The sequence below is a fragment of the Epinephelus lanceolatus genome, chromosome 12 (assembly GCF_041903045.1).
Source record: "Epinephelus lanceolatus isolate andai-2023 chromosome 12, ASM4190304v1, whole genome shotgun sequence".
NCBI classification, from domain to species: Eukaryota; Metazoa; Chordata; class Actinopteri; order Perciformes; family Serranidae; genus Epinephelus; species Epinephelus lanceolatus.
In genome coordinates, this window is record NC_135745.1 from 31,347,678 (window position 1) to 31,373,316 (window position 25,639).

The 25,639-nt window shown below is 42.9% G+C and overlaps 1 protein-coding gene across 1 annotated transcript in view; it reads right to left on the bottom strand.

Annotated features, from left to right (window-relative positions):
* Positions 1–446: 446 nt before the first annotated feature.
* The window catches only part of lingo3b (leucine rich repeat and Ig domain containing 3b), a 51,824-nt gene continuing 26,631 nt past the window's right edge, over positions 447–25,639 (bottom strand). Inside the window, exons 2-4 of the mRNA XM_033650340.2 lie at positions 5,089–5,698; positions 1,889–2,632; positions 447–1,681 (exon numbers count right to left, since the gene is read on the bottom strand). Coding sequence (XP_033506231.2) covers positions 1,112–1,681; positions 1,889–2,632; positions 5,089–5,643 — 1,869 coding nt within the window. The 5' untranslated portion in view covers positions 5,644–5,698 and the 3' untranslated portion in view covers positions 447–1,111. The remainder of the gene's footprint in view (positions 1,682–1,888; positions 2,633–5,088; positions 5,699–25,639) is intronic.

Consider the following 25,639-nt stretch of genomic DNA (forward strand, 5'->3'; position numbering starts at 1 on the left):
GCTTGTGATGTAGGGACTTCTTTTTTCCCTCTCCTCTTCTACCCAGCGACCCTCCTGCGGCCACCAGCCCCGTCCCCGTTGCTCTCTGTTGTGTTGGTTGCTATAGTTACTGTGGCTGCCCGTGTCCGGTGGGCTTGACTTCCTAACCAAACCCTCCGGGCCACGGGCAGCCACGCCAGCTCTTGGCCAGTGTGCTCGTCCCAAACTCACACAGCTAACGTTGTCGCAAAATCTCACAAAGAAGAAAAAGGCCGAATCTTCTGTCCAAATCCATTTTGCTTCTTATCAGGTGTTATTATCAGATTGTATTTTACATCCATTAAGCTTTTGTTCATTAAAACAAATGATGTATGATAATGCTAATGAAGAACCCTCCTCACTGTTCAGCCGTGGTCAGATTAGATTAAGGAGGCTGTTACATGCTCGATAGAAAAACATATTCAAACTGTTTTTCAAAACAATTTGTTTTATTTGAAGGTTTGAACAACTTAACTCTCAGCTGCATTTCTACATGATTCTTAACACGGCAGACTTTAGAGGAGCATAGCTACAGATGCTATAAATGGATGGTAGTCAGATCTCCCCGCATCACATTTCTTTTAAAATCCCAGACTGCACAGAATACAGTAAAGGGAAATTTAAATGAAAGAGGAAATCTTTTTTTTTTTTCATTATCTCAGTAATGTAACAGAGAGACAGGGCTACCAGCATCCCACAGCTTAGTAATCATGCCAATTTCAAAAACTTAACTCCTATAATTCTTGAATCGATTATTCTTGTTAAGCATGGACCACAAGTAGCTCTTAAATCTGTCAATGCTGTAGTTCTTTACCGTGTCATTCACATGGTTTTTCACCACAAGCTGAATAAAATCACTGAGAGGCAGAGAGATCAGGGTCGTTTTGTTTTCATTCACAAATCAAATCAAATCAAATCAAGCCATGGCTCCAGTTTTAATGTGGGCGCTCAATTTTGAATGGAGCCATAGACAGGAACTTATATTGTGCTTTCACACTTCTTTGCGAGTCAGTGGCTGTGTGTGTTTGCGTGTGTCAAACACGTTTTTGGGACGTGCTCATGCCTCCCCCGAGGGACCCCTGGCTGCGTTGTTTCATATCATCTTCATGTTGAACTTCCTGGTCCCTCCTGAGGAGCCGCCAGTGGCGGGTTCAGATTTCCGGAAGGAGTACTCCACTGTGAAGTTGTTCTTGCGTTGGCCGCGTCCCCGGCTCCACACGAACAACAGCAGGAAACAGAAGAGGACCACCCCCAGGAAGGTGATGCAACCCATTGCCGTGGAGACCAAGATGGTGGTCAGGTCCAAGGTGAACTTGAGGAAAACGCGCGTGCTGTTCAGATTTGTGTCGTTGAAGAACTCGCCGCTGTACAGTGAGCGGTTGAGAAAGAAGGCTGAGGCGGCATCTAGCGGCTGGCCACGCACTGTGAGTGTGGCGAAGTAGGTATCATTGCCTCCGGCGTTACTGGCAATGCAGATGTATGTTCCGCTGTCAGTAAGCTGGGCGTAGCGGATCTCCAGGGTGCCACTAGGGAGAACAGTAATGCGCCCTGAACTCTTGGCTGTGATCCGTCTGCGCTGTGGGGAAATCCAGACAATAGCAGGTGCAGGTTCTCCTTCAGCTCGACACAGAAAACTCACCGGTTGGCCCTCACGCGCTATTACCTATGGGAGGTGGAGGAAAGGAGTGCACGGACGAATAAAAACAGCAGAGTCAGAAAAACACAGGGGAATATATACACAACTAAATCTGGCACTATTACAGAACAAACTTTCTGTGCTTGTAGAAGCAGAGTAACTTCAATAATGAAATCATGAGCATTTATTTATTTCTTGCTAAATATTAAACCTGAATGTGATCATCATCATTACCTGCTGCAGCTTACGGTTGCGTATCTTAGGTTTCTGGCATGTAAAGTGATCGAAGAGTGCAGAATCGGTGAAGGTGCTGAGGCTGACCCCTTGCACTTCCACCGGCCCCACACACACGGGCACTCTGCCGTCAAAGTTGAGGGTCTTGCGTCTTTGCAGGATCCACAACAGACGGCAGTCACACATCAGGGGGTTCCCATCCACTCTGAGGGTCTCCAGACTGTTGACAGAGTGGAAGGAGCCCTCTTCCAAAGTCTGCAGGTCGTTGGAGGAAAAGTTGAGGACCCGGATCTGTCGAAGGCCTCCGAGGGCGTGGAGCTCCACTGTCGTCAACCCTGTGCTTACCATGATGAGCTCCTTCAGCCTCAGCAGGTCTTTGAAGGCCCAGGGCTCTAGTGTGGTGATGGGATTGTACGACAGGTTGAGGTGGGTGAGGTGCACCAGGTTCTTGAAGGAAGCGGAGGGGACGGAGGTGATGTTGGTGTTGGTGATGGAGAGCCAGTGGAGGTCCAGGCCCTGGAAACTTAGAGGGGAGATGTACTCAAGGTACGGCCAGTGATCGATGTCCAGACCCCGCAGGTTGGAGAGCTTGCGGAAGTTCTGGTCCTCCAGGGCGATGATGCTGAGGTGACGGAGGCGAAGGGTGACCAGGCTGCGCAGGTAAGACAGCGTCTGGCCGGAGATGGATGTCAGGTTGCAGCGCTCTATTGTGAGATCTTCCAGCCCCAGCAGCCCTGAGAACGCCTGAGAATGAGGGAGATGAAGGGTTTTAAAACTTAAAATGAGATTTATTTTACATATATGCGTCATAGTCAGCAGTGAGTGTTCTGTTTTATGTTAAAGGTGCACTATGGAGGATGGTCGGTTACTGTTTGTAAACACGCTCGCTAGCAAAATTGAAAGCCTACCCAAGACTCACTCTTGTTTGGTTTTGTCTCACTACCCAGGTAGCCAAAATGACCTGGACCAGCATCGGCCCAAGCTCAGCACGCCAGACGAAATAAGTCAGGCCAGGTACGAATACCTGACTCCGTGAGATTCAAGATTAATTGGGCCAAATGACCTGCCTCAATTCCAGCTGCTGACAAAAATGACCTGGCCCAGCATCAGCCCACACTCTGCACACTGGAAGAAATATGTCGGGCTGCATCTGGTTGCTGACTCGGCTTAAACTTGGGAATGGCACCCCAGAATCTGGCCAGTTTATTTGGCAGCCCACATTGCTATCACTGGGTATATCTGAGTTTATTCAGCGCTGTGTTTCTTGTGATGCTTGCTGCTCATGAACTGTCCTGACCTCACTGGGACCCAACCTCACCGAAGGGCTGTCGGGGTACATGTCCATAAACATCCAGAGCACAGAAAAATAAGAAGAAAATAAGAAAATACAGACAGAGGGCACAGTCTCTGCAGAAAAATACACCGCCACACACTAATAGTGGGTCATAAATGATGATCGAGAGGGATGACCTTTGTATGAGTCTGTATTCTTTTTTTTTTTTTTTTTTTTTAGGAAAATCCTGCACAGTATATCTTTAAACAGACAGAAGATAGATGGAGTGTACTTAACTGATGACAACAACAGAAAGGTCTATTATAATGATACAAGCACAAGTTATAAAATATTTCATGTATTGCTAAAGCTTCAGTTTTGCTTTCTTTTTTTAATGATAAACATCACCTTCCTTCGTTAAAGGGACAGTTCAATGGTTAAAAATGAGGCTACAGATAGCAGCCGGTTAGTCAGCTTAGCATTAAGACTGGAGACAAGGGGAAACAGTTAGCATGACTGTCAGAAGGTGACAAAATCTGCCTCATAGGAGATAAATGTCTTTTCCTAGGATGGTGAAAGTATAACCCGCCCTACTCTCCTTCTGATTGGCCAGTGCTTGTTGCCTTTTTTGACTGGGTTGTTTGAGTTTAGGCAAGAGGAGTGAGACTGGCTAGGCTGATTCAGACCAAAGATTTGCGACAAGACAAGTTGAAACTTGCAACTATTTGCAATGTGCCGTTCTGCACTTCACAACAATGCAACTAGATGAGATGGTGTATCATCTCTATGCAACAACTCTCTGTTTTGATTTCCAGTTTTTCCAGGCTTATTTATGGCTGAATATAATTTGTACCTTCTTAAAATATGAATGAGGATAGTGACAGTGAGATACTGGCCACAGGTGCATTTGTAGTCGTGATGAAACGGCGAAAAACAGAAACAAAACGAGCATCAGATGGACTGTATTCATGATAAATATGCCACAGTAATATAAGTAAGCAGCGCCAGTTAATCAGTCAATGAGAATGTGTGTGTGGGGGGGAGGGCATACAGCACCTGTTGCAATTAGCGAACACGCCTGCCGCCACGTTTGCGATCATTTTGACTTGACAACTGGACTTTACTACAAGCAGATTGGCTGTTGAAACAAGTGACTTGCTTTATGTTCTTAAACTAGCCACCGGTGATTTAACCAGCTGAGTGGCAGTTGAGCTCAGACCGGCCAGTTCACACCGCTGCAACCTTTCTTTGCAACCTTCTAAAACAGTTTCGTCTCATTGCGAATCTTCGGTCTGAACTGGGCTTATGAATGTCAGAGTAAGCCAATTAAAGGCAGAGTAGGGCAGAGTAAGGGGGGTCATACCTTCTCCAACCTAGCAAAAAATAAATTTGCTGCCAGGAGTGTTGCTGTCACCATGAGGTTGCCAAGCAACCTGCAGACTCCAGGAAGTCACTGCACCCAAGCAATAAACACACACACAACCCCTCATAAAACCATTTTTTGCTCAAATAAAACAAATGAGATCAAACATGTTAATTATTTCCCTCTGTTCCCAGACTTACTGCTAAGCTAAGTTAAGCTAACCAGCTGCTGGCTGTAACTTCTTATTTAGCATACAGACTTTAGAGTGGTATCAATTTTCTCATCTAACACTTGGCAAGAATGTGAACAAGACCATTTCTCCAAATGCTGAACTACATATTTCATAGCCAAAGCAGGCATTGCTACAGGCAGTGTGACTGGCAAATAGCTGCTTGGCATTACTCTTTATTCAGAAGCACACAGTATATTCCACTACTATCATGAAAGTGTGATTTGTCTGGGATCTAATTTCTGTCCCTTTTCCTTTTTCTTATTTTAAAAAATTAAATTAAGTGTTTTTCCATCCAGTTCAGTTACACAGTAATGAGATGCAGGAGAGCTTACCTTGTGGGAGATATAAACCAGGTCATTGTCTCCCACCTCCAAATGTTTCAGACTCCTCAGATCCTGGAAGGTGTAGTCCAATAAAATCACCATCTTGTTCTCACTCAGGTCCAGACTGGTCAGATTGCCCAGCTTGGCAAAAGCCCCCATGGGCACTAGCTTCAGCTGGTTCCCCCTTAACTTCAGCACTTTAAGACTCTGGAGGGTGGCGAAGGCATTGGGCTCTAATGTGGCGATGAGGTTCTCACTGAGGTCCACTTCCTCCAGTCGCGGGTACGGTGCCAGGTCGCCTGACTGCACCCAGCGGAGCCGGTTCTTGCTGAGGTCCAGAAGCTGTGTCTCGGTGGGGATGCCCTCTGGGATGTTTGTGAGCCGCCGCCGCTGGCACGACACTGACCTCAGCTGAGCCGAGCACTCGCACCGTGGCGGGCAGGCCTGGCTACTTCCTGGCAGCGTCACGGTTATTACGGCAACCAGAGAAGCAGCCAGGACCCACTGCCACACCCTCGGCCATGGCACTAAGGCACGCCCACCAGGGCCAGGAGAGCCAATCATGGCCCTGGTCCTCTGACTCCTCGCCTGTCGCAGGCAGGGTCAGTGCACCATGCACCTGCAAGACGAGACAGAGGGTAGAAGCAAAGAAAGAGGGAGGAAGAGAAAAAATGAAGAATAAATAGAGGCCAGTGATGAAATGTAAAATTCACTCATGTTCTGAGCTTAAGTACACATTTGAGGTACTTGTACTTCACATTTGTATTGTAATTTTCTGCGACTTCATACTTCTACTCTACTATATAAGGGGAATATTGTACTCTTCACTCCACTACATTTGTTTGACAGCTTTAGTTTCCAGATTCAGATTAATAACACAAAATATAATCAACCAATGAATGATGATGTATGAATATAGATTAAACTACCTAGCCAACATGTTTTCATCTCAGGTCATCAAATACTGGCACTTTCTCGTGTCTTCAGCGAGAAAGCATTCAGAGACGCTGAAGGCACCCTTTGGCATCTTTATGATACGTACCCGTTAACGTCTGTATGTGACCAACAGCTGTCTGCTGGCTGAAAGTCGATCTTATATGTATGTTACATGACGTAAACATGTATGGATGGATGTAAGTTACATAATGTTACGTCAAAACGGCACTGACTTTTTGTTTCACATGGGACACAAACAGCAGTGTCTTGTGTGAAAGTCTGTGTTTGTTTGTCCTGTCTCCTACGCCAACCTCCCTCCTGCCCTATGTGGACTCTCTCGGTCAGTTGGTCTGAGCGTCATGGGTTAACACTGGAGTTAGTTGAAAGCATTTAGCGTCTCATATCCCTATTTTCCACCAAATTCACTCTGGTTCTTGAACCAGTTCCGTTCAGGATTCTTGGGACCTAGTGAACCAGCACGCGTTCAACCAAATTCAATCCGAACCATTGTAATCAAGGATGTGTCATCAACGGAGGGCGTTGCACAACAGGAGTAAACAGTAGTACCAAAAATGGCAGACTGCATTGCAAACGTTTGTTCTGTTATTACAGATATTTGTTTTACCTCAAAAAACAAGCATGGACCAACTATTAATGAGACCGCTGCAGCCTCTTTTTTGCCTTCTCCATCTTCTCTTTCCAACCAGTAAAACATGACACACCCACTGATGTTGTCACGGTTCAGACTCCAGGTCAAGGAAAACCTGCTTTGTTTGGTTCCAGCTGAGAACTAACTTTTCTGGCTCTAAATCAATTTCTTTTTGGTCGAAAAGGAACCAGAATGGGACCGGCTCCACGTTGGTAGAAAAGAGACTCCAAAGGGTGCCCTCAGCATCAGTATCCCACGTCAAGGTACGTGACAAAGCATCAATATCCGATGGCCTAGGAATGAGAGCTGGCTGAACCATACATAAAGTAATTAAAATGAGCTCCACCTTCACCAGCTGCAACATTAAAGTGATGAGCAAATTAACGCATCAATAATAACAACAAAGTCCAATAATTGATATCAGTCTGAACGGGGCCATTCTGCATAATATGTACTTTTACTTTTGGTACTATAAGTATATTAAATTAACTGTTGAATGCAGGATTTTTACTTGTAACAGGGTATTTCTACTGTTGTATTATTACTTTAACTCAAGTAAAAACATCTGAGTACTTCCTCCCCCACAGATAAAGACATGATACTACAGAAGATAATGAGGCCATGAAAAAGAAAGATGGAGCTTATCACAGATCATCTCCCAAGCTCATAAAAATTACATCCACAGGGCTGTAAATTATCTATGTTCCCTGCAGTTTTTAAGTAATATTGTACCGAAAGCTGCGGAGATTTGAGACGTATCATGACACAGCATTAAGATACATCTGATGAGACCCCATTACAGGAACACGGATCTTTGTAAGATATTAAAGATAATTTGTCTTTTCACTAATTCATCTTTGGTTTCAGCTGGAGAACTGGGACACTGGGAGCCATGCGAGGGAGCTTCTTGCTTCAGATGAATTCATGCACGTTGCACCTCCTCAGCTCTGCTTGCAGCACCGTGAGACCGTCTGCTCCATTTTGACAAACACAATGAATTTATTATCACCACGGATATACACAGACTGAGCTCCTCAACAATCACATTATGCCTGGGAGCCACGCACACCACGGCTATGAAATGTGAAGAGAAATGAGTGATTGAATCACTGTGTACTCAAGTCATATTACGTGTTTGATCAGGTATGTGCTGATGCATGTATGCGTAGGACGTGGCATTTTGCTGGGTATGAATTAAAAATCGTTTTGGTCCTCCTCGCGCAGAGACAAGATGAATCACTTGTGCTTTAACATTCCTTCAGGCAACCTGTCATCTCTCCCACACACTGTTTTCAACTCAGAGACAGTCAAAGAGCACCTGGCATTCGATCTGGAACACAACTCAGTGTCCATCTCGTTTGCAGTAAATGGTAATAGTTTTATACTTAAGGGAAAACTTGAGTGTGTGGAAGCAGGAAAGTTTTTGCTAGAAATGCTAATTTGAAACCCCAGAGTGGGCTGCACCAACTGGCCTGGTCCTAACTGCTAAGTCGGTCTTCACTGCAGTCAGACCAGGCTTCAGAATAAACTTTAGGTTTGTTGCACAACCAAACTTGAGCTTAGCCTTAATTACACCTGGTGTTCACCACCTGCTCAGAACAACCTACCATTAGCAACAGATCCATCAGAGTCGACCACTGCCTCTATAAAAATAGTTAAAGTAGAGTGGCTCATTCTGTCAGGTAGGAAATATGTATCAGAATGTGATACTACCTCTAAGCGTGTCTAGGCGTGTCCTCTGAGACTTTTTCTTCTTTGCCTCTTAAACACACTGCGAATGCACACGTTGTGTTAGTACAATGTGTTCTCAGTCCAACTTGTCAAACATATCACTACTTTATCAGTGCCATTCACATCTACATATTATGTGCTAGGTATCCTCCTGTATTTTTTGTTGACATTCTGGGACAGCATGTCAATTTATGCCTGTTAGGACGCATTCACACTGGCACTATTTGGTCCGCTTTAAAAAAAACCTGGTCCGCTTCCACAGATCGTTCGATTCATTCGGAGTGGTGTGAATGCTCATTCGAACTCCAGTGCGGACCAAACGAGCGAACCCTGGTCCACTTGAAAACTGGGGGTCTCGGTTCACTTGCAAGTGAACCGAGACCCCCAGTTTCCAAGTGGACCAGGGTTCCAACAGTGGGAAATGCAAACAGACTATCCAGCGAACCAAAGAGAGGAAGTGAACCAAAGAGAGGATGCTTTTTTTCTTCCTGGTCGGGCAACACTGCCCCCCAAACGAGCAGCTGTTGTAACTGTGTGACGTTGTCCAGGCGGTTTGGTCTGCTTTAAAAAGTGCATTCTGAAAGTGAACCGAACCAAATGAAGGTGTGAAATTTTTCAGCATTCCACGCCCAATCGAACTGAGTCCCCCAGACTATCCTGTAAATGTACAGTGTCTGATCGTTAGATGCATACAGTTGTTTGTAAGTTAGCTAGATAAAAGGAGACTTCAGCAGAAACACTAATGTGGGTTGTTGTTCAAGGTTTGTGGATTTCGTTTTTATATCAGGCTGCCGATATATAGAAACGATCAAGATTTTTACTTTACGCCTGCTCTTGACTAGTTGTAACATTTATGCCTGGTTTTAGTGATAAGAGAGCTTAAGCCTTGATGGTGCAACCAGCGTTACTATTAGGTGGGACTCGTCAAGTTACTATGACTTAGCTTAAGACCAGGCGTTAGCCCCTGATATTAAACTCTTTACTATTTGCTTGGTTGTTTGTTTTTCAGATGTGGCAATAAGAGAGAATATCTCATCACCACCAGGGAGCATCATGTAAAAATGCAGTCTGATGCTGGCAGTGAGGACGGCAGAGCCAAACAGATTAATAATATATGGGTTGGTTTGTGCTTAATGGGCAGTGCTCAGAGGACACAGTCAAAAGAGCCAAAAGTCGCCACAGCCTCTCTCAGCTGTGGGCTTTGCCTCAAGTCTCTTTCTAGTAAGTTGGATTTTGAAAACAGCTTCTTGAATGTCTAATCATATCTGACTGTTTCAATGCGTTGGCATCAATGGGATCAAACAGGATGAAACCGGATTTAAGCTAAATTTAAATGACGGCAGACAAATTCTCCGCACACACGCACAATACTCACATATTTTCCACACATGATCACACACACAAACTGCAGTAAAATCTCCAGAGACTGTGTCTCATCTACTAAGCCTCAGGGTGGATAAGTCCTACAATTTTTTGACAGGCCGGGAAAACACTCTGTTTACAGGTCCCGTATCTGAAGGATCTGGTTGAAATCTGGCACAATTTTTCGATTCGCTGGGAGACAAGACGCAGGCAGAGAGAGGCTGCTGTGCAGACAGCTGCACAAACTGACCCAGTTCTCAGTAGCTACTCAGCCTCGCACTGTCAACCAGCAACAACTCACCATGACCACAACAACAGAGCAGCAAACCTCAGCGTCTCCGAGGAGAAGAGCCCAGGAGAGTAACAGAGAGATCTGAAAAACAAACACGAGTGTACAGATGTTCTGAAATAACGAGCTGTTTATGAGACAAAATCAAACAAAATTAGTGTCTGCGTCTCTGCACTGGCTAGATCCTAATGCCACTGACATAATGATGTTTTCGTCTTGCACGTTTTACTTTAACATTCAAAATGCATCACAGTGACTCTGATTTTTCCTCCAGCACCATCACCGGGTAAAACTCTTCAGTCATTTTGGGAAATATCTACTGGATATTTTGGCATAAAATATTGCAGAGACATTCATGGTACCCAGATGATGAGCCCTACTGACTTTGATAACCCTACTCTTCCACTAGTGCCACCATGAAATTGAAATGTTATCTTTTTATTGAGATATTCAGGTGGAAATATCTCAACAACTTTCAAATGCATTGCCATGAAATGTGGTACAAATATTCACAGTTCCCTGAGAATGCTCTGTAAAAACTTAGATCCTGTGACCTTACATGTAGCGCTATCTTCAGGTCAATATTCTTCAGGGGTATATTGCTAATTTGCAAATGTTAGCATGCTAACACATTAAAGTAAGATGTTAATCATACAGTACACCTGTTAACATCAACATGCTAGAATTATCAGAATGAGGATGTTTGCGTGCAGGCCATTTGGAAAACCTTTGGGGCTAAAAAATGCCGCCAACGTGGAAGTGTCAAAAACTGAACTGAATGGCCACGAGGCTGGCTCCAAGAGTGAGTTAATCATCATGGACCCAAATTTTAAAAAGCCCAACTTTACAGCAGACATTAACATGTTTACAGCCTTGTACAAAAAACAGTTTTGGTTATTGCTCATTTCCCCGTTCATGACAAATCGACAGGAGTGAGGGTGAATTATAACTCACCTGTTTACATTTTACTAAGGCTTAAAGTTATGCATAATAAGGGATGTCTCAGTCTATAGCCCCTTTTACACTGCCAGATTTTCTGCAAATGTTGGGCCGCGTTTATACACACAGAGGCGGAGAGGCGAGTTGATCCGAGGCGCCCAATTTTCCGCCTCGTAGGGTAGTCATATTGGCGGAACTCTTCAATTTTAAACAGACCGAGGTGGCCTTCCACCACGGGAGGGGCTACTGAAGACTTGTGGGAGGAGCTGTTTATGATGCCGCAAGTGCGAGCCACTGGCGGTGGATAAACAGGAAACAGCTGATAGCAGGAATTAGAGAGCAGCTAGTAGCAAGAGGGAAACGCAAACCTGACAGACACTGTAAAGATGAGCAACTGGAGAGACAAGGAATAGCACGCCCTTCTTGCCCTCGCAAACAAAGAGGCCATTAACCGTCAGATGACGGGGACGGTAAAGAACGGGCCGATTTACGAGAGAATCGCCGCCTGACAAGCCGCGGCTTCCCTCCCACGCGTGTGACGTAAACACGTCACACGCTGAGCTACACGTTTTGTTACTTGCTCACGCCCCCCATTGCCCCAAAAAAGGCGCATTCCGTATAAACAAAAGTAGGTAGACAGCAATTTTCTGCCCTCCCTGATTTTGTTTTTATACTGCCAATGCTGAAAAAAGACTGATTGGGCTTTCCTGCAAATTTGCACAATGCCTTTCTAAAAAGGGCTTATGAGTCAGATCCACCTCTTGCTCCTTCACAGCACCACCTCTTATCCAAATATGGTCACTTCTGGCTCCAAAAATCCAAAATGGTGATGGCAAAAATGCCAAACTCAAGAGTTCAAAGTGGAAAGCAAATTTGTGTTTCGTAGGATGGTGAAGGCACGACCTGCCTTAATCTGTCTCTGACTGGCTGACCCTGACACTCTTACCCTAACCCTTGCCAATCTCACTTTTCTTGCCTAAACCTAATCAATCCTAACAACAAAGGCAATGGGTAGTAGCCAGTCAGAGGGAGAGCAGCACAGGTCATACCTCTGCTGTCTTAAGCAACGCAAATTTGTAAACAGGACTCCACAAACCAATGGGTGATATCATGGTGGCTACGTTGATCATTTTTATACAGTCTATGATGCTGACATTAGCATTTAGCTCAAAGCACAGCTGTGATTAAGACACTAGCAGACTCTTGTGCTGTGTCTCCAATCAGATACTTGTGTACTTATACTTGATATTTTGAGTGCACACGGGTGTTCTTACTGCGGAGAATGGCAAAATGCAGTGCACTATGAGTACTTGGATGGTGCACTCATAACGGACAAAAAGTTAAGAGTGGAACGGCGGATTCTTCTCACCCTCACAGGTCACCATGTCGTTTACGTAGCGGAAGGGGGGAGACCAGAAATGTATTTCAAACTTGTGAAATGGCGGCTGAGGGGGTGGAGCTGTGATGTTGGAGGGTTACAGCAGGTGGCACTAAAATAAAGTGATGATGTCAGCTCAGGACTGCGGATACCTCACTGAAACAAATCAATCATCCCAACGTTTTGTAATGTTAGCCTTCTTGGGAGGAGACCACCAGGGCGAACACTGAAGCATCGTACAAATGGAAGTTAAGTAATATGTGTTTTTTTTTCATTACCACTATAATGTCGTCAGATAGGAACCATCAGTTTGTTTTTCATGAACGCTGAAGTTATCTTGCTAGTGGCACATTTTATCATCAGGCATTGAAGTAGCAATCTTTGGTGTGAGCTACAAGGTCTATTGATGGAAGTTATGTTTGATGTTCAGGCACGTTTGGTTGCAATTAACCAAGCAGAGGAAAAGTTGTTAAATCTTGCAATCATTATTTCCATTGAGTGCACAATGGTTGTCTTTCATTCAAGAAAACACCTCCCTGTCAAAATGTGTGCACTATGCAAGTAAGTGCATCGTGTACTTCATGTAAGTGTACTTATGGAAGTATCTGATTTAAGACACAGCGGCATTCTTGTTATATTCTAAGTGTATATACTGTGTGTGTGTGTGTGTGTGTGTGTTTGTGTGTCACTGCACATCTGCCCGGCTCTTAGGCAGTGTGATGGATGCAGCCTGTCTCCACACCCCTCCCGAGAGTCATCCTACGGGTCAGTGGCAGAGTCGCAGCATGAATCAGTGAGCTGACATCGTGGAGCCAGACAAGGTCCTCACTGCTGGACTCAAGGACAGGCAGGAATCTTTAAAATACACACACACACACACACGCTCTCTCTCTCACACACACACACACACACACACACACACACACACACACACACACACTTCATCAAACATACGGACCCAGAGGAGTCCGGTGAGCTGGCGAATAAATACACACCTTTACTCTCACTCCCATAGCAAATACTGAGGATTACTTTATTGTTGCAGCAGGTGGTTTTATCAGCAGCCTGTGTCCCTATTCTGCTTTGGAAGAGCTCAAAGTAAGTCTTGCACAGTTTTATTCCTGCAGCTGGCCAGCCAACACACATACAACCACCCTAGGAGTCCCCAAATCTGCCCCACAAACTGTAAATTAACATCTGCCAGATGTTAAGGCAACAGCAGTGGCAAATCCAACAACTATTAAGACAAGATTCTGCCTCAGGCCAGCTGTCCAGGGAGAGAAAAGGGGGAAGAATGGGAGGAAAACCAGCCCAGAAGCTAAAAATAACTTTTAGATAGCTGACCTAATGAACAGATGTTGGGGAAACGATGCCCTCTCGTCCAATCACACATACATCAGCCTGCACGGGCCTAACACCGATGACCACGGCCAGATGTCTCAAACAGCACTTGCTTCACCTGATTTACACAGACAGGATAGCCTGATTAAAAACGCCACCATGCCAAGAACAGACGCTTCCCAAATAACTGTGGAGAAAAATAAGGATGTGGTCATTGTCTGGTGTGTATATGTGTGTTTGTGTGGCAGTGTGTCCGACCATAAATAGGTCATCCATGTTGACTGGTAGCCTTTATAAGCCTTTATATTTGGCCAGCAGAGCGTGGATATCCCTACTTCCTAAGCTTTGTCTGGCTTTTTTGCTTTCTCTATCACACACATACACACACACGCTGACCTCGCCAGCACCACCACACACACAAACATACACACACTCAATAAAAACCCTCACAATTTAGCATCAGTGATGTTGGCGCAGTGGAGCAGTCAGCAGGTTATTAGAGAGAGCTTTTACATTTTATTGTTGCAAACCAGCCGAGGTGCAAACTTGACAAGTTTTTACTTTTCAGAGGAACGCTGACAGTCTGTGCTTTCAATTGCTAAGTAGCTATAAGTCTGATATTAAATCTGTGCTTAGTCACTCCATTTAAAGCCCGAGTCGAGTGTGGAGCACAGCTTAGCCGCTCTTTAATACAGCTGTGCTGAATGGGGAGGGAGAAGGGGAATGTAAACAGTCAAGAGGGAAGACAACTGCTAAATTTGCTCAAAGCCGAGATTTATGATTTCATTAAAGTCTGGAAATTCTCAGTTTGGTCATATTCACTGTCACGAAGTATCAACTAGTCCAAGTCAACATAAAAGTTTCTTTTATGAGTCTGAAAAGTCAAATCAAGTTTATTTGTGTCTCCTCTAATCAAAGTTTTCTGAGTCTCAAAAAGGATTCACAACACATTGTAATCTAGTGAGTGAAAAACAAAAACAACAACGCCCAAACTTAGACCCTCGATGATAACAAAAGAAAACTGTCATCACAACATAATTAGGCAGGGAAAAAAACTGGAAGAAGCCCTGGGTGGTGGCTCACAGAGCAGGATCCACACAGTGACGAGGCGTACAACGCCTGCAGTGGGAACACAAAGATAAAATATGAATGAACAAGTGGAACACAAAGAACACAGACAGAATCAACAGAACACTTGGTCCACATTCACAAAGTCCTGGTAGCTGGTCGACATCATTACAGCGACACCCAGTGACCATGAACCACAGCTCCCAGTGTTTGCAAAGAAAAGGGTGCATTTTCAAAGCTGACATCAGTTCGGCGGCTGCAGTGAAGAACACTGCAGTTGTTTTGAGTTTGCAAAGAGAGACGATACTCGGCGCTCGGTGCCATGCAATCCTACTGTAGCTGCATCCTCTTCCTCCAAGAACTCTGAGTCACTGAGGCAGCGAGTGTGAACTGATTGAGACTGACATGCTGCCTGGTTTGACCTTTAGCTGATTAGAGCCAAAAACACAAACCTTTGACTTGACTGCTGCAGTAGTGTTTCATCTGACAGGCGAATGGTATATCTACTATCTAAACAATTTAAATAATTTACAAGTGCAGTATGAGATTGTGGAGAAAGATCATTGGATTATTCCCAGGTTGTCAAATATGCTTTGGGTTGGTGGTTCTGACTCAAAGCATCTCACAGGTTCCAAATGATGGAGCTGAACCCTAAATGGATCTGGGAAGTTCCTTCCAAGATCTGATTCAAGCTGGTCATTTTTAAAATATATATATATACACATGACTCAATTTTGCCTGAAATATTAAGGACCTGACCCAGTGTATGTCTGAAGGGAAAAAGACCCAACCCACCCGGCAATTAGAAGTGTGACAAAAAATGCTGTTCTACTCCTAGAAACTTTTATCATGTTGGATATAACACACTGTTCTTACCTATCTCACTGGATATACTGTTTAATAATATTTCAGATGTGTATTTGTATTTTCTTATATTCTGGGAACGAGGATCTTTCTTTCTCCAGCGTTCCACTTTTAAATAAGCACTCTCCTGTAGTTGAAAAAATACTGATGAACAATGAGGCAGATGAGGGGTTAAATACTTGCTTCTGATTGGCTATTTCTGCTCTGAAAACATGTGACTGATGTTGTGCAAGCTAGAGGTTTTCACAGGTCCAAAATAAGGGACTCGAACCCTAATGGCGTGCTGTATCAAAACATAACAGTCTACTTAGCCTGTTCTCATCCCAAAGATGCGAACACACAACAAAGCCGAAAGCCACCTTTCGGGTCTGTATGATATGTGGCTGGGCAAGATCAGTATGTCATGCGGCCACACGTAACCTTTCGTGATGTCATGATACACCACCAGTCGGCTGAATGGCAACTATTTTGGAAGTGGGAGTGGCAGTGGATGGGTCCATCAAAGCCTGGACTTTCACCTTGGAGCCCAATGTTCGCTTCCCGTATGAATGTAGAGCCAAACCATGATATTCTTTTCCTAACCTAACCACATGCTTTTGTTGACATCCCGGCATTGGTAGTGGGTGTCCAGGAATGTCAGCTGCGGACGCAGAGGGATACCTTGCGCGTAATACGTAGACATGAAAGGTCACTGACAAAGTCAGGATATGTGACGACTTGGGATAAGAATGTGTTGGTCCCCCACATGTTATACACTTAACAGCGCTGACTCTCTTGTTGTCTTTGTCCACAATTTGCATGAAGGAGGCCCAGACAGAAGCGACACTTCTAGATTTGACCCCTTTCTATTCCTTTTCTTCTAGCTTCCTTTTCACTTCACTGATGATAGTATCCATCTCCCCTCTGCTCCGCCTCAAACTCACTACGCACTGCCGCTCAGAGTTTTTGTCACTTTACTTCTGCTCTTGTACTGTGATCCTAAGGGCTCATTTGTACTCCCTCTACGTAGGAAAATGGGTTTCTTTCAAGCGGCAACCGTCACTGCCCACATACTTCAATGCATCATTTTCATTGGTGTAGATACATCCACCAGATGGCTCTAAAGGGCAGAATCAAAAGTTCGTGACAACAACAAACAAGGTTGAAAGTGGAGGAGGTCGTAATAACGTGACTTTTGACGGAGGAAGCCTTGTAGATGCCAGTAGTCTCCAAGGCCATTAAATACACTGCGACATGGCGATTCCTTCCGTTCGACCATTTTTAAAATATCTTTGTCATGTCTTGCTTGAACTACCCAACACTGCACCCCCAATTTCCAGTGGTACTGCTTCGTATCGTATCAACTTAACACCCCCTTAAAATCTTGATTTCGTTGATCTTTATTGCTTTAACTTCTCACCTTGCTGCAGTGATGCATTAAGTGTACTCCAGGACCCTGTGATGTCACTAAGGGAGTGGTTACAGGTGCAACAGGCTTTAAACTTTCAACCAGAGAGGGCAGCAAAACATTGCTTCTCAGCCTGTTGTTAAGTAACTCTTTAAATTTTTTCATATAAATAAATAAATACTACAAAGTTGCTCTTTGAAGCTTTGTAATTGTGATTCTTTGAGGTTTAATAAACATGGGACCAGACCACACACACACACACACACACACACACACACTTTCACAGGCATTGCATGTGTGCACACTGAGTCGATGGGATGCTGAGCTGAGGATGCAAGGTAACAGATCCACACTGTCAGTCTCAATCCTCTCATATACTCCTGAGAAAGTCTGCAGCAGGAGGCTTATAGCACACACACACACATTGACACACACACACTTCATCATCACCCCTCTGTCGATGACTGTCTCCTCGTACAGGGGATGATGTTTCACGAAACCAAAGACGCTTTATGACTCACGCAGCATCCTACTGTACTGTTTCCCCTCTAACCAGGTGATCCCCAAAATACTTCACAGATCACTGTGATATCTCTGAGCTGATGTCTGTGTGTGTCTGCACCTTTCCTGAGAAGCGCTTTCGTGAGACGCCACCAAATATGGTTAGAGTTAGTTAGCAAAAAGTGGCACGAGCTGAGGAAGGCAAACTCCAGCCTGTGTTCTCCAACTGCTTCAAAGTCAGCCAGAAGTCACTGAAACTGAACATTAGCGGAGGATGCACAGTGCATCAAGAACAATGCCTGACAGCCACAGAAGAACAACAACACAACAAACAAAAGCTAAAACAAGCTAAGATAAAAACCCCACAAGACCAAAATATAAAAATTATGTGCTGCTTGTTCATTAAGCGGGAAAGAATCTCTCCCAGTCCTCAAATGACTTCTTCAACAAACATCACACCCGCCCAAAACTATTTACTTTCATCCCGCTAAAAATAAATGTAATGTTGGAATGAGTGAATAATACTCCAACAAACACACACACAGACACACAATGTCAGTGCATTCAAACAGGAGCTGTCTGGGTTGGTGTGTGGGTAGAAGGTAGACAATGCTAAGTGGATCAGAAGGGAGATGAGCCCAAAAGGTCGCTTCATCCCTCTTTGTGTTTGTGTGTGTGTGTGTGCGCGTGTGTGTGTGTCACTTGTCACATGTTTTCACTTTGAACTGCACCGACACTGAGACCTCGGTGAGGGGCACCGGGCTCAGCAGGGAGTCTGACTGGCAAATCCCATGATGGCTTTGGTCCGTATCAGTTTCACTTAGCGCAGCAGAAGTTACTCAGTGTGATTAGTCACTTTGCAGCCAATCCATAAAACATAGAGGCAATTAATCAATGAATATTCACTCAGCTATATATCGTGTATTTTAGCTGCCCTGTCCTGCGCTTTAACAACAAAGAAATGGTGAAAGAGGTTCAAAGAGTTAACTGTAAGACTTTTTAAGAATGCTTTAATACCACATAGAATTTATTGTAATACCAGTCCCACAATCAACAGTTTGCAAGGCTGTGGGGTGGACATGAATGTCCAAAAGAAAAGCTGTTTCCAGTTTGAGGGAGAAACACACCTACTTTAAACATCATAAAAGACTTGAATAGCAACAGGTTTTTAGATACGTGCACATATCGCCAACCTTTTCAACAAGGTGGATGAAGTAATTACATAGGGAGGCTGTGCCTGCAAGGTCGAACAACTCAGACATATTTTAATGCAAAGAAGCAAAATTGGCACAAGCGGCTCCAGCTGTTCCACTTTTCCATATTTTGCCGTAATAAATGACATGTAAGGGCATGTTAATCAGAGTACGCACGGCTGCATATAAATGGGAATATTAGTGGAATATTAATTTTCATTAGCAATATAAACAGCTTAGTAGGAATATAGTCTTTTTAGGAATAAGGGCAAGAAGAACTGCAATATTTATCCTTCATCGTTAATTAAATTAATGTGACCTGGACCCAGATTAGTGACATAAAATGGATGAATTAACTGACAAAGAATGACAAACTTAACTGAGTTGATTTAAGTTTTTGCTAAAATCAACACAATCGAAACTCTGTGTCTCCTAGCAGCCTGGAATTGGATGACAAAAATATTTCCTACCAAGCATTACAAGAGAAAATAAAATACTCATGACTTTTGTACATTGAATTAAAAAATAAGGACTTTTTTTCAGGTAATTGAATTCGGTGCTTTCAAAGTACTTTCCACAGCCCAGTCGGCAGAAGAAATGTTGGCATTGTACATTTCTGCAAACAACAGATATGTTACATTTCTACATTTCATACATATCAACATTTATAGAGTGGCGTAGTTCTGATTACATGTATATAAGCTGACTTTTTCATGGAGAGGTGAAGGGGTAGATGGAGTGAGATGTAGGCGAGCCAGCTACCAAGCTGCAGACCAACAAAACAAACAACAAAACCGGTTGTTTATACCTAAACATTGTGTTATCAGCTGTGATTGTGGCACCAAAACTGGGTATTTTAAGCCAAAGCACGATCTTTTCCTAACCATAACCAAGTTGTTTTTATGCCTAGAAATAAGCACACGTTAACTACAGCCTTGTTGAAATTTAAAGTATCAATATATCTGATATATAATATAGGTTATATTTCCGTGGTTTGCAGAAACGTATAATGCTAATATTTATTCTGTGTGTTACAGTAGTTAGTAGGAGTGGGAGAAAAATTGATACAGCACAGTATTAAAATATTTTGCGTGGCGATATTTTATCGATACATGGACGCCAAGCATCAATCTTTTATTAAACACATTATTTGAAAATACACATTTTAACACAACTTTTGATACTACAATAATAAAATCGATTGCTTTTTCTTCCACCAGATGGTGCTGATGTTGTGTTTCCTAGTGAAGTCAGCCGAGGTCTCAGTCAGCAGCATTTGGCAGGAAGTTTATCGCAACAAAGATGGAGGCACTGGAGAAAGAAATCAGAAATGTGCCGTCGCTGTTTCAATAAAACATCTGGACTTTGTGTCCTTTGTTGAAATAATTAGCAGTTGGGAAAAAAGGTAATGAATCACAATATATTATATCACAATATGGCAATAATAGCATATCATGACCTAAGAAAATAATATCGTATTGTGAATCCTTTGGCGATTCCAACCCCTCGTCGTAGTGAGATATCTGAAACATATTTACAATCAAGAGATATTTAAGGTTTTCCCTAACACTTGCAAAAAAGGCTTTGGCAAACATTTTTGCAATTTTCTTTCAAAGGTTCCCAGATAGAGTCAAACTGGTGACGCTGCAGGTATATGATGCGGGTATTTGTTTCAGAGTGGAACATGTCTCACAAGATTGTCTGATACTATATAGATGCCAATATAAACATAATTGATAACTAACATAACTCATAAAGCACTCTGTGTAACCTTGGTGGAGGTAGAAATGCTTTCTAGTTCGGCTTTTCTAATTAAGAAAATGGCATTATATGATTTTCCTTCCTCCCTGCCTAGAAAATTCTACACTGTACTGTTTAGGTTGTTATTTGCAGTTTGTGTTTTCACTGCAGTAAACTATTTGGAATATTCAGTTTATTCATAAACGGGCATGACTTGAATATGAACTTGAACACTGTATAAGTAGCCTGCCCTGAGGGAGGCCACTCGGTTCATGTAAACACCCTCAAAATATTTATCTTCCCATATATTAAGGTCTGTGAATGTGGTCATGTGAGAGTGTACATGTCAATTACAAGGCACAGCTTGCATTGTTTTCGAAAGTCTGTGCTGTTGACTGTTTCACTCCTGTTTTGGGTCAATATCTGATGTACACTGACGCAATTTTCTGTGCAACACATCAGTCCCATACACTGTTTTGGAACTCTGTATTGGAAATAAAAATAAAATAAAACACTATTATTCTTCAGCAGGTAAGATGTTGCATCAAATGTGTCACCAACAACATGCGTATTGAGACAGATACAATATTTCTGCTTCACTTCTTTGATGTCTTGTGTTACTTTGTACCTTGCTTGATTTTGCTCCCACTCGATACTGGCTTTGTTATTTCCCTCTCCGTCATAATGAGTAACAGTGCAGTGCAGAGCATCAAATCCATGACAAACATCAATGAAGAATGTGTGTGCATAAGTGTGTGTGGGCATGCTTCAAACCTCTAAAGTGATTGAATCTTTACATCAGTTTTTTTTTCCTGCTGTAATTATTTTCTCTGTGCTCACTGCAAATGACAGCAGATAGAGAAATGGTGTGAACGCTTCGCTAAACCATCCACCTGTCGAAACAACAGACCATCTATCTGCTGCGGTTGATCCAGTCTAGTCAGTCAGATTAAAGTAATAACTGTCAAAAATGAAAATTGGTATAAAGTATTCCCGATCATAAAACTAAGCACTCGATAGTTTTCAGTGTCTCAGCTTTCACAGCATCGGTATTTCAACCTTTATGTGAAATCCCCCGTACACCCAAAATAGAAGAACTGGAATCCTACATGTAAAGCTATAGCTACACTGCCTCTCTTTCTCCCAGTGTCTTTGTTATCTCTTGTTCTTTCTGGGTGAAATCTGACAGCTGAAGACAGGCCTGTGTTTGACAGTCGTGATGAATATACACAGAGGGATGGTGGGATTAAAGGGAAAAACAAAAACAAAACACTGCAGCATCCAATGAATCACTTCAAACGCTGTTTGTTCTCTTCACAAGTAGAACAAACATCTATGAATGAATCTATAACCCTGTAGTGTCCCATCTGCTGCCTTTCTCTGGCATCCTGCGTTACTGACCCTTATAGAACGAACACACATCGACACACACACATTGAATGTACATATTTATACCGATATATTTTAATTTTCCAGTGGTTTATAAATGCATGAGATACTATGACCTGAAGTTAAACCCCTCCAGATGTGAACTTTATCATTATATTTTGTTGCTTTGCTAAAAATCGTCTAAATGTATAAAATTAGCTCAGTCCTTTTCATCTCTCAAATCATAGTGCTTCATATCTAAGAGTATTTGATTTACACAAGGCTAATGAACCTCTGTGATAACATTAACATTAATGTGATATACAAAAACATGTTTTATGTTTGGAATTATTATGCTAATTACATAAGCCATCAAAATATTATCATCAGCCTACTGTGTATTTTATTCAAGATGTGATGTCCACTGGGATGAGCAATTTTCAAGAAACTGTGTGTTCTCCTGATTAAAAACATCTATTAACTTTTAATATGGATTACATTAGATGAATTTAGTTTATTAATATTACACAAATTCAAGGAGTTCTGCATTTATATTAACTGATATCTGCAGAGTAAAGAAGACTAAGACTGTTCACCCACACTGGTGAGTCTGTGTGGCTGTTCTTAGGGCACAGTGTTTGAGCTAAATGCTAACATCGGCATGCTAAGAAGAGCATTTTAGCAGGTAGAATATTGATCTCGTTTTCCTCTGTAGGTCAGCGTGTTAGCATGTTAACTTTGGTAATAAGCACTAAACATAGTTTTGTGCAAAGTGAAATTTTGACCTTATGAAAGCGTTACAGAAAAAAGAAAGGGGATAACAATTAAAAGTTATTCCAATTCCTCCAGAGGGGGACATGAATGTCTGTAATCATTTTGAAATTCTTCTCCAAAATACGACCACGCCGTTTGTTTGTACAAGCAGCAATTACAGCCTATATCTACCTTAATTGTCAGGCAGTGACCTCTAGTGACCAAGGTAACTATGACGGAGCAAGGAAGGTAGTCAAGCGAAGTAGTATAAAGTGCGACTAGGGGCAGGATAAAGGTAAGGTGGAAATGTCAGACAAACATGTCTGACATTTGGTGTCCCATGTGAAACCACAACTCAACTTTGAGTTATTTTAACATTACGTAGTATGTCTTGTGGCGTGCGTGATGTATGTCATGTGAGACAGGTCACATTTAAGTTACATTAGTAACAAACATATTTAACCACATAGGTTTGGTGCACCTGGTACCGTTTCACAATGTTGTCCCAACGTTTAAAACTGTGACCGTTAACATACGAGCTAACATATAAGCTAATCTGTCCACCAGAATGAGCGCTAATTTAGGAAACACCCCTGTGGATCATATTAGAGCAGTGGTTCCCAACTGGTGGGTCATGGTCCAAAAGTGGGTCTGAATGGACCGCAAGTGACTCATGAAACATGTCAAGTTAGTAAAAGTACACCCAGCTTTTACTTTGAAGTGCTGTTTCCTGCTGTAGAGTGAGTGACTAACAGACAGCTACTTATCAGAGACAGCATACCAGCTCAAAGACATGGCCAAACTTAAGTATGACGCTGAATAAATTAAAGCGCATGGACCTTGAATTAATGACTAAGGAGAAATCTGGACCCTGTGGCTGGACCAGTTGGAAACCACTGTATTAGGGGGTAGGAACATACAACGTACGGGTTGGAGGATATGTTGAATACAGCTGTTGAGACATTTCACTAAAAATCACATATATGAACCTCATGGTGGCGCTACATGACAAGTCAGAGGATCACCAGAGTCATGAGGATTCATCCTCTAGGCACCATGAATGGGTGAACTAAGTTTTATGGCAATCCATCTGATAGTTGTTGAGATACTTTAGTCTGGAATAAGTGACCATTTTCATTGGCTGACACCATAAATATCTGATGACCCTTTACCGTAGACAGCAGCTCTGCGAGGATTAGTAGTTTCTCTGGCCATCTAATATGTTGAAAACAAAGAGTATCTTAGTCTGCGCTCAGATTTAGCAAACATGGATCCTTTGGTTTTACTCGAAGGCCTGGCACGTTTAATTAGCGGTAGCTATTCTGATGATTCTCACACCCTGCAGTGTTTTGACCTGCTTTTCTTTGGCTCAGACCTGAGCACATGGCTACACACACTGAGAGCACAGGCACATGAAAAGACACAAACACACACAGGCAGATACATAATAGTGTAATAAACAAACAACAGAGGGCGGCCCGGGAATCTATCTCGTTAGATGGGTAACCTTGCTTGCTACCATATGGTCTCCGCTCAGGTGTTACAAGTTTTCACTCATAGTGCACTCGCATACACTGTTACTACCGTGTGACATCACTTTTTCCCCTCCGACTTTTAATGAAGTCATGTGATCTGGAGGGTCAGGGTTACAATGTTATCATAAATCTCCATTTAGGCTTAGTCGGCTGACATTATTGAAATGCCAGGGCTAAAGGGGGAACAGATTGGTTACATCCATATAAAAGTCACCCATATATAATATCACTAAATTTAGATCTGTTTAAGCTCCAAATATAAATTCCCTTATGTCACAGGCAGCGCTGACTCACATGTAGATACACACTCAAAGCATCTATACACGGATACCTCAGACAAGCTTTATGGCAAGTCCTTGAAACAGAGCAACTTTATTGCCCATCAGACGATAGAAAGTAGCAGAATGTTTCCCTAATTGAGGGATTTCCTTGCCTACACATTTGAACCTCATTCATCTGCATTCAGCAGTTACAGTAAGGCAGTGTCACTCAGTGTAGTCCTGTTATCCAGGATAGGACTTTGCCTCATTAGCGAGCAGGTTGGAGCAACAACAGAGCCCATTTCCTCCTAGTGAAAGATGTACAAAATCACCTTTTTGTTCTCGGTTCAGATCCGAGCGAGGAGTTGCTGTGATGTGTTGAGTTGGCATGTGTGCCAGTCCGTGTGATGCGGTGCTATATGTGCACCATAATGTTTTTTTTCAGGAACAACGAAGAGCTCGCTCTGCAGATCAGAGGTTTGGACACCCGCCAGCTGGTAGGCAGATAGAAGACTTACGAGTCATTAAGTCGGGTACGTGCACTACTGAAGCTACACAAAGCTGGAGAAATTGTGCCTGTGCGCGCACGCGAATAAGCCTCTGTTTACATGTTTGTTTGTTTTTAAAGTGTATTCAGGAAAAGCATTTAGTGTGGCAATTGTTTATCCTGGGGTGTAATTAACCAGCAAGTGCAGAGATTATTAAACTATTAGCAGGAGTGCAAGTAAGAGAGAACGAGTTCAGAATAGCAGGGAGATAAAATCATTTAATCAAACTTGACCTGTGTCTGAGAAAAAAAAATTCACACATGCAGACACCAATCATTTTGAGTGACACACAGTCTGACAAGTGACTGAACAGCCTTGAATTAGTCTTGCCCTTTGGGGATCTGTGGCCTTATTACTGGCGTGGATTGAAATGACTCATTAATTATCTCACACATTCCAAAAAGCTTGGTCACCGCCACAAGCTTTATGTGACGGTATTTCCTCACGTTTTGTGAAATACTCTCAGAATACTCATCTGTCTTATTTGTACACGTCAGTGCGGCACTGTGTGGCTCATGCTGATAAATGAGGTTTCATGCTGTTGCCAAAGAAGACAAACCTCCCCTCTGCGCAAACAGGAGACTCTGTCATCACAGTTCTGATTACCTTGCTCTAGACGGGATATGAAGGGAGTTCATTTCTGGTGTCGTTTCCTTTCTAAAGGCTAATGAGTTTCCAGATAACAAAATGGTGGGGTAATCCCAAGGGTTGGTCATTG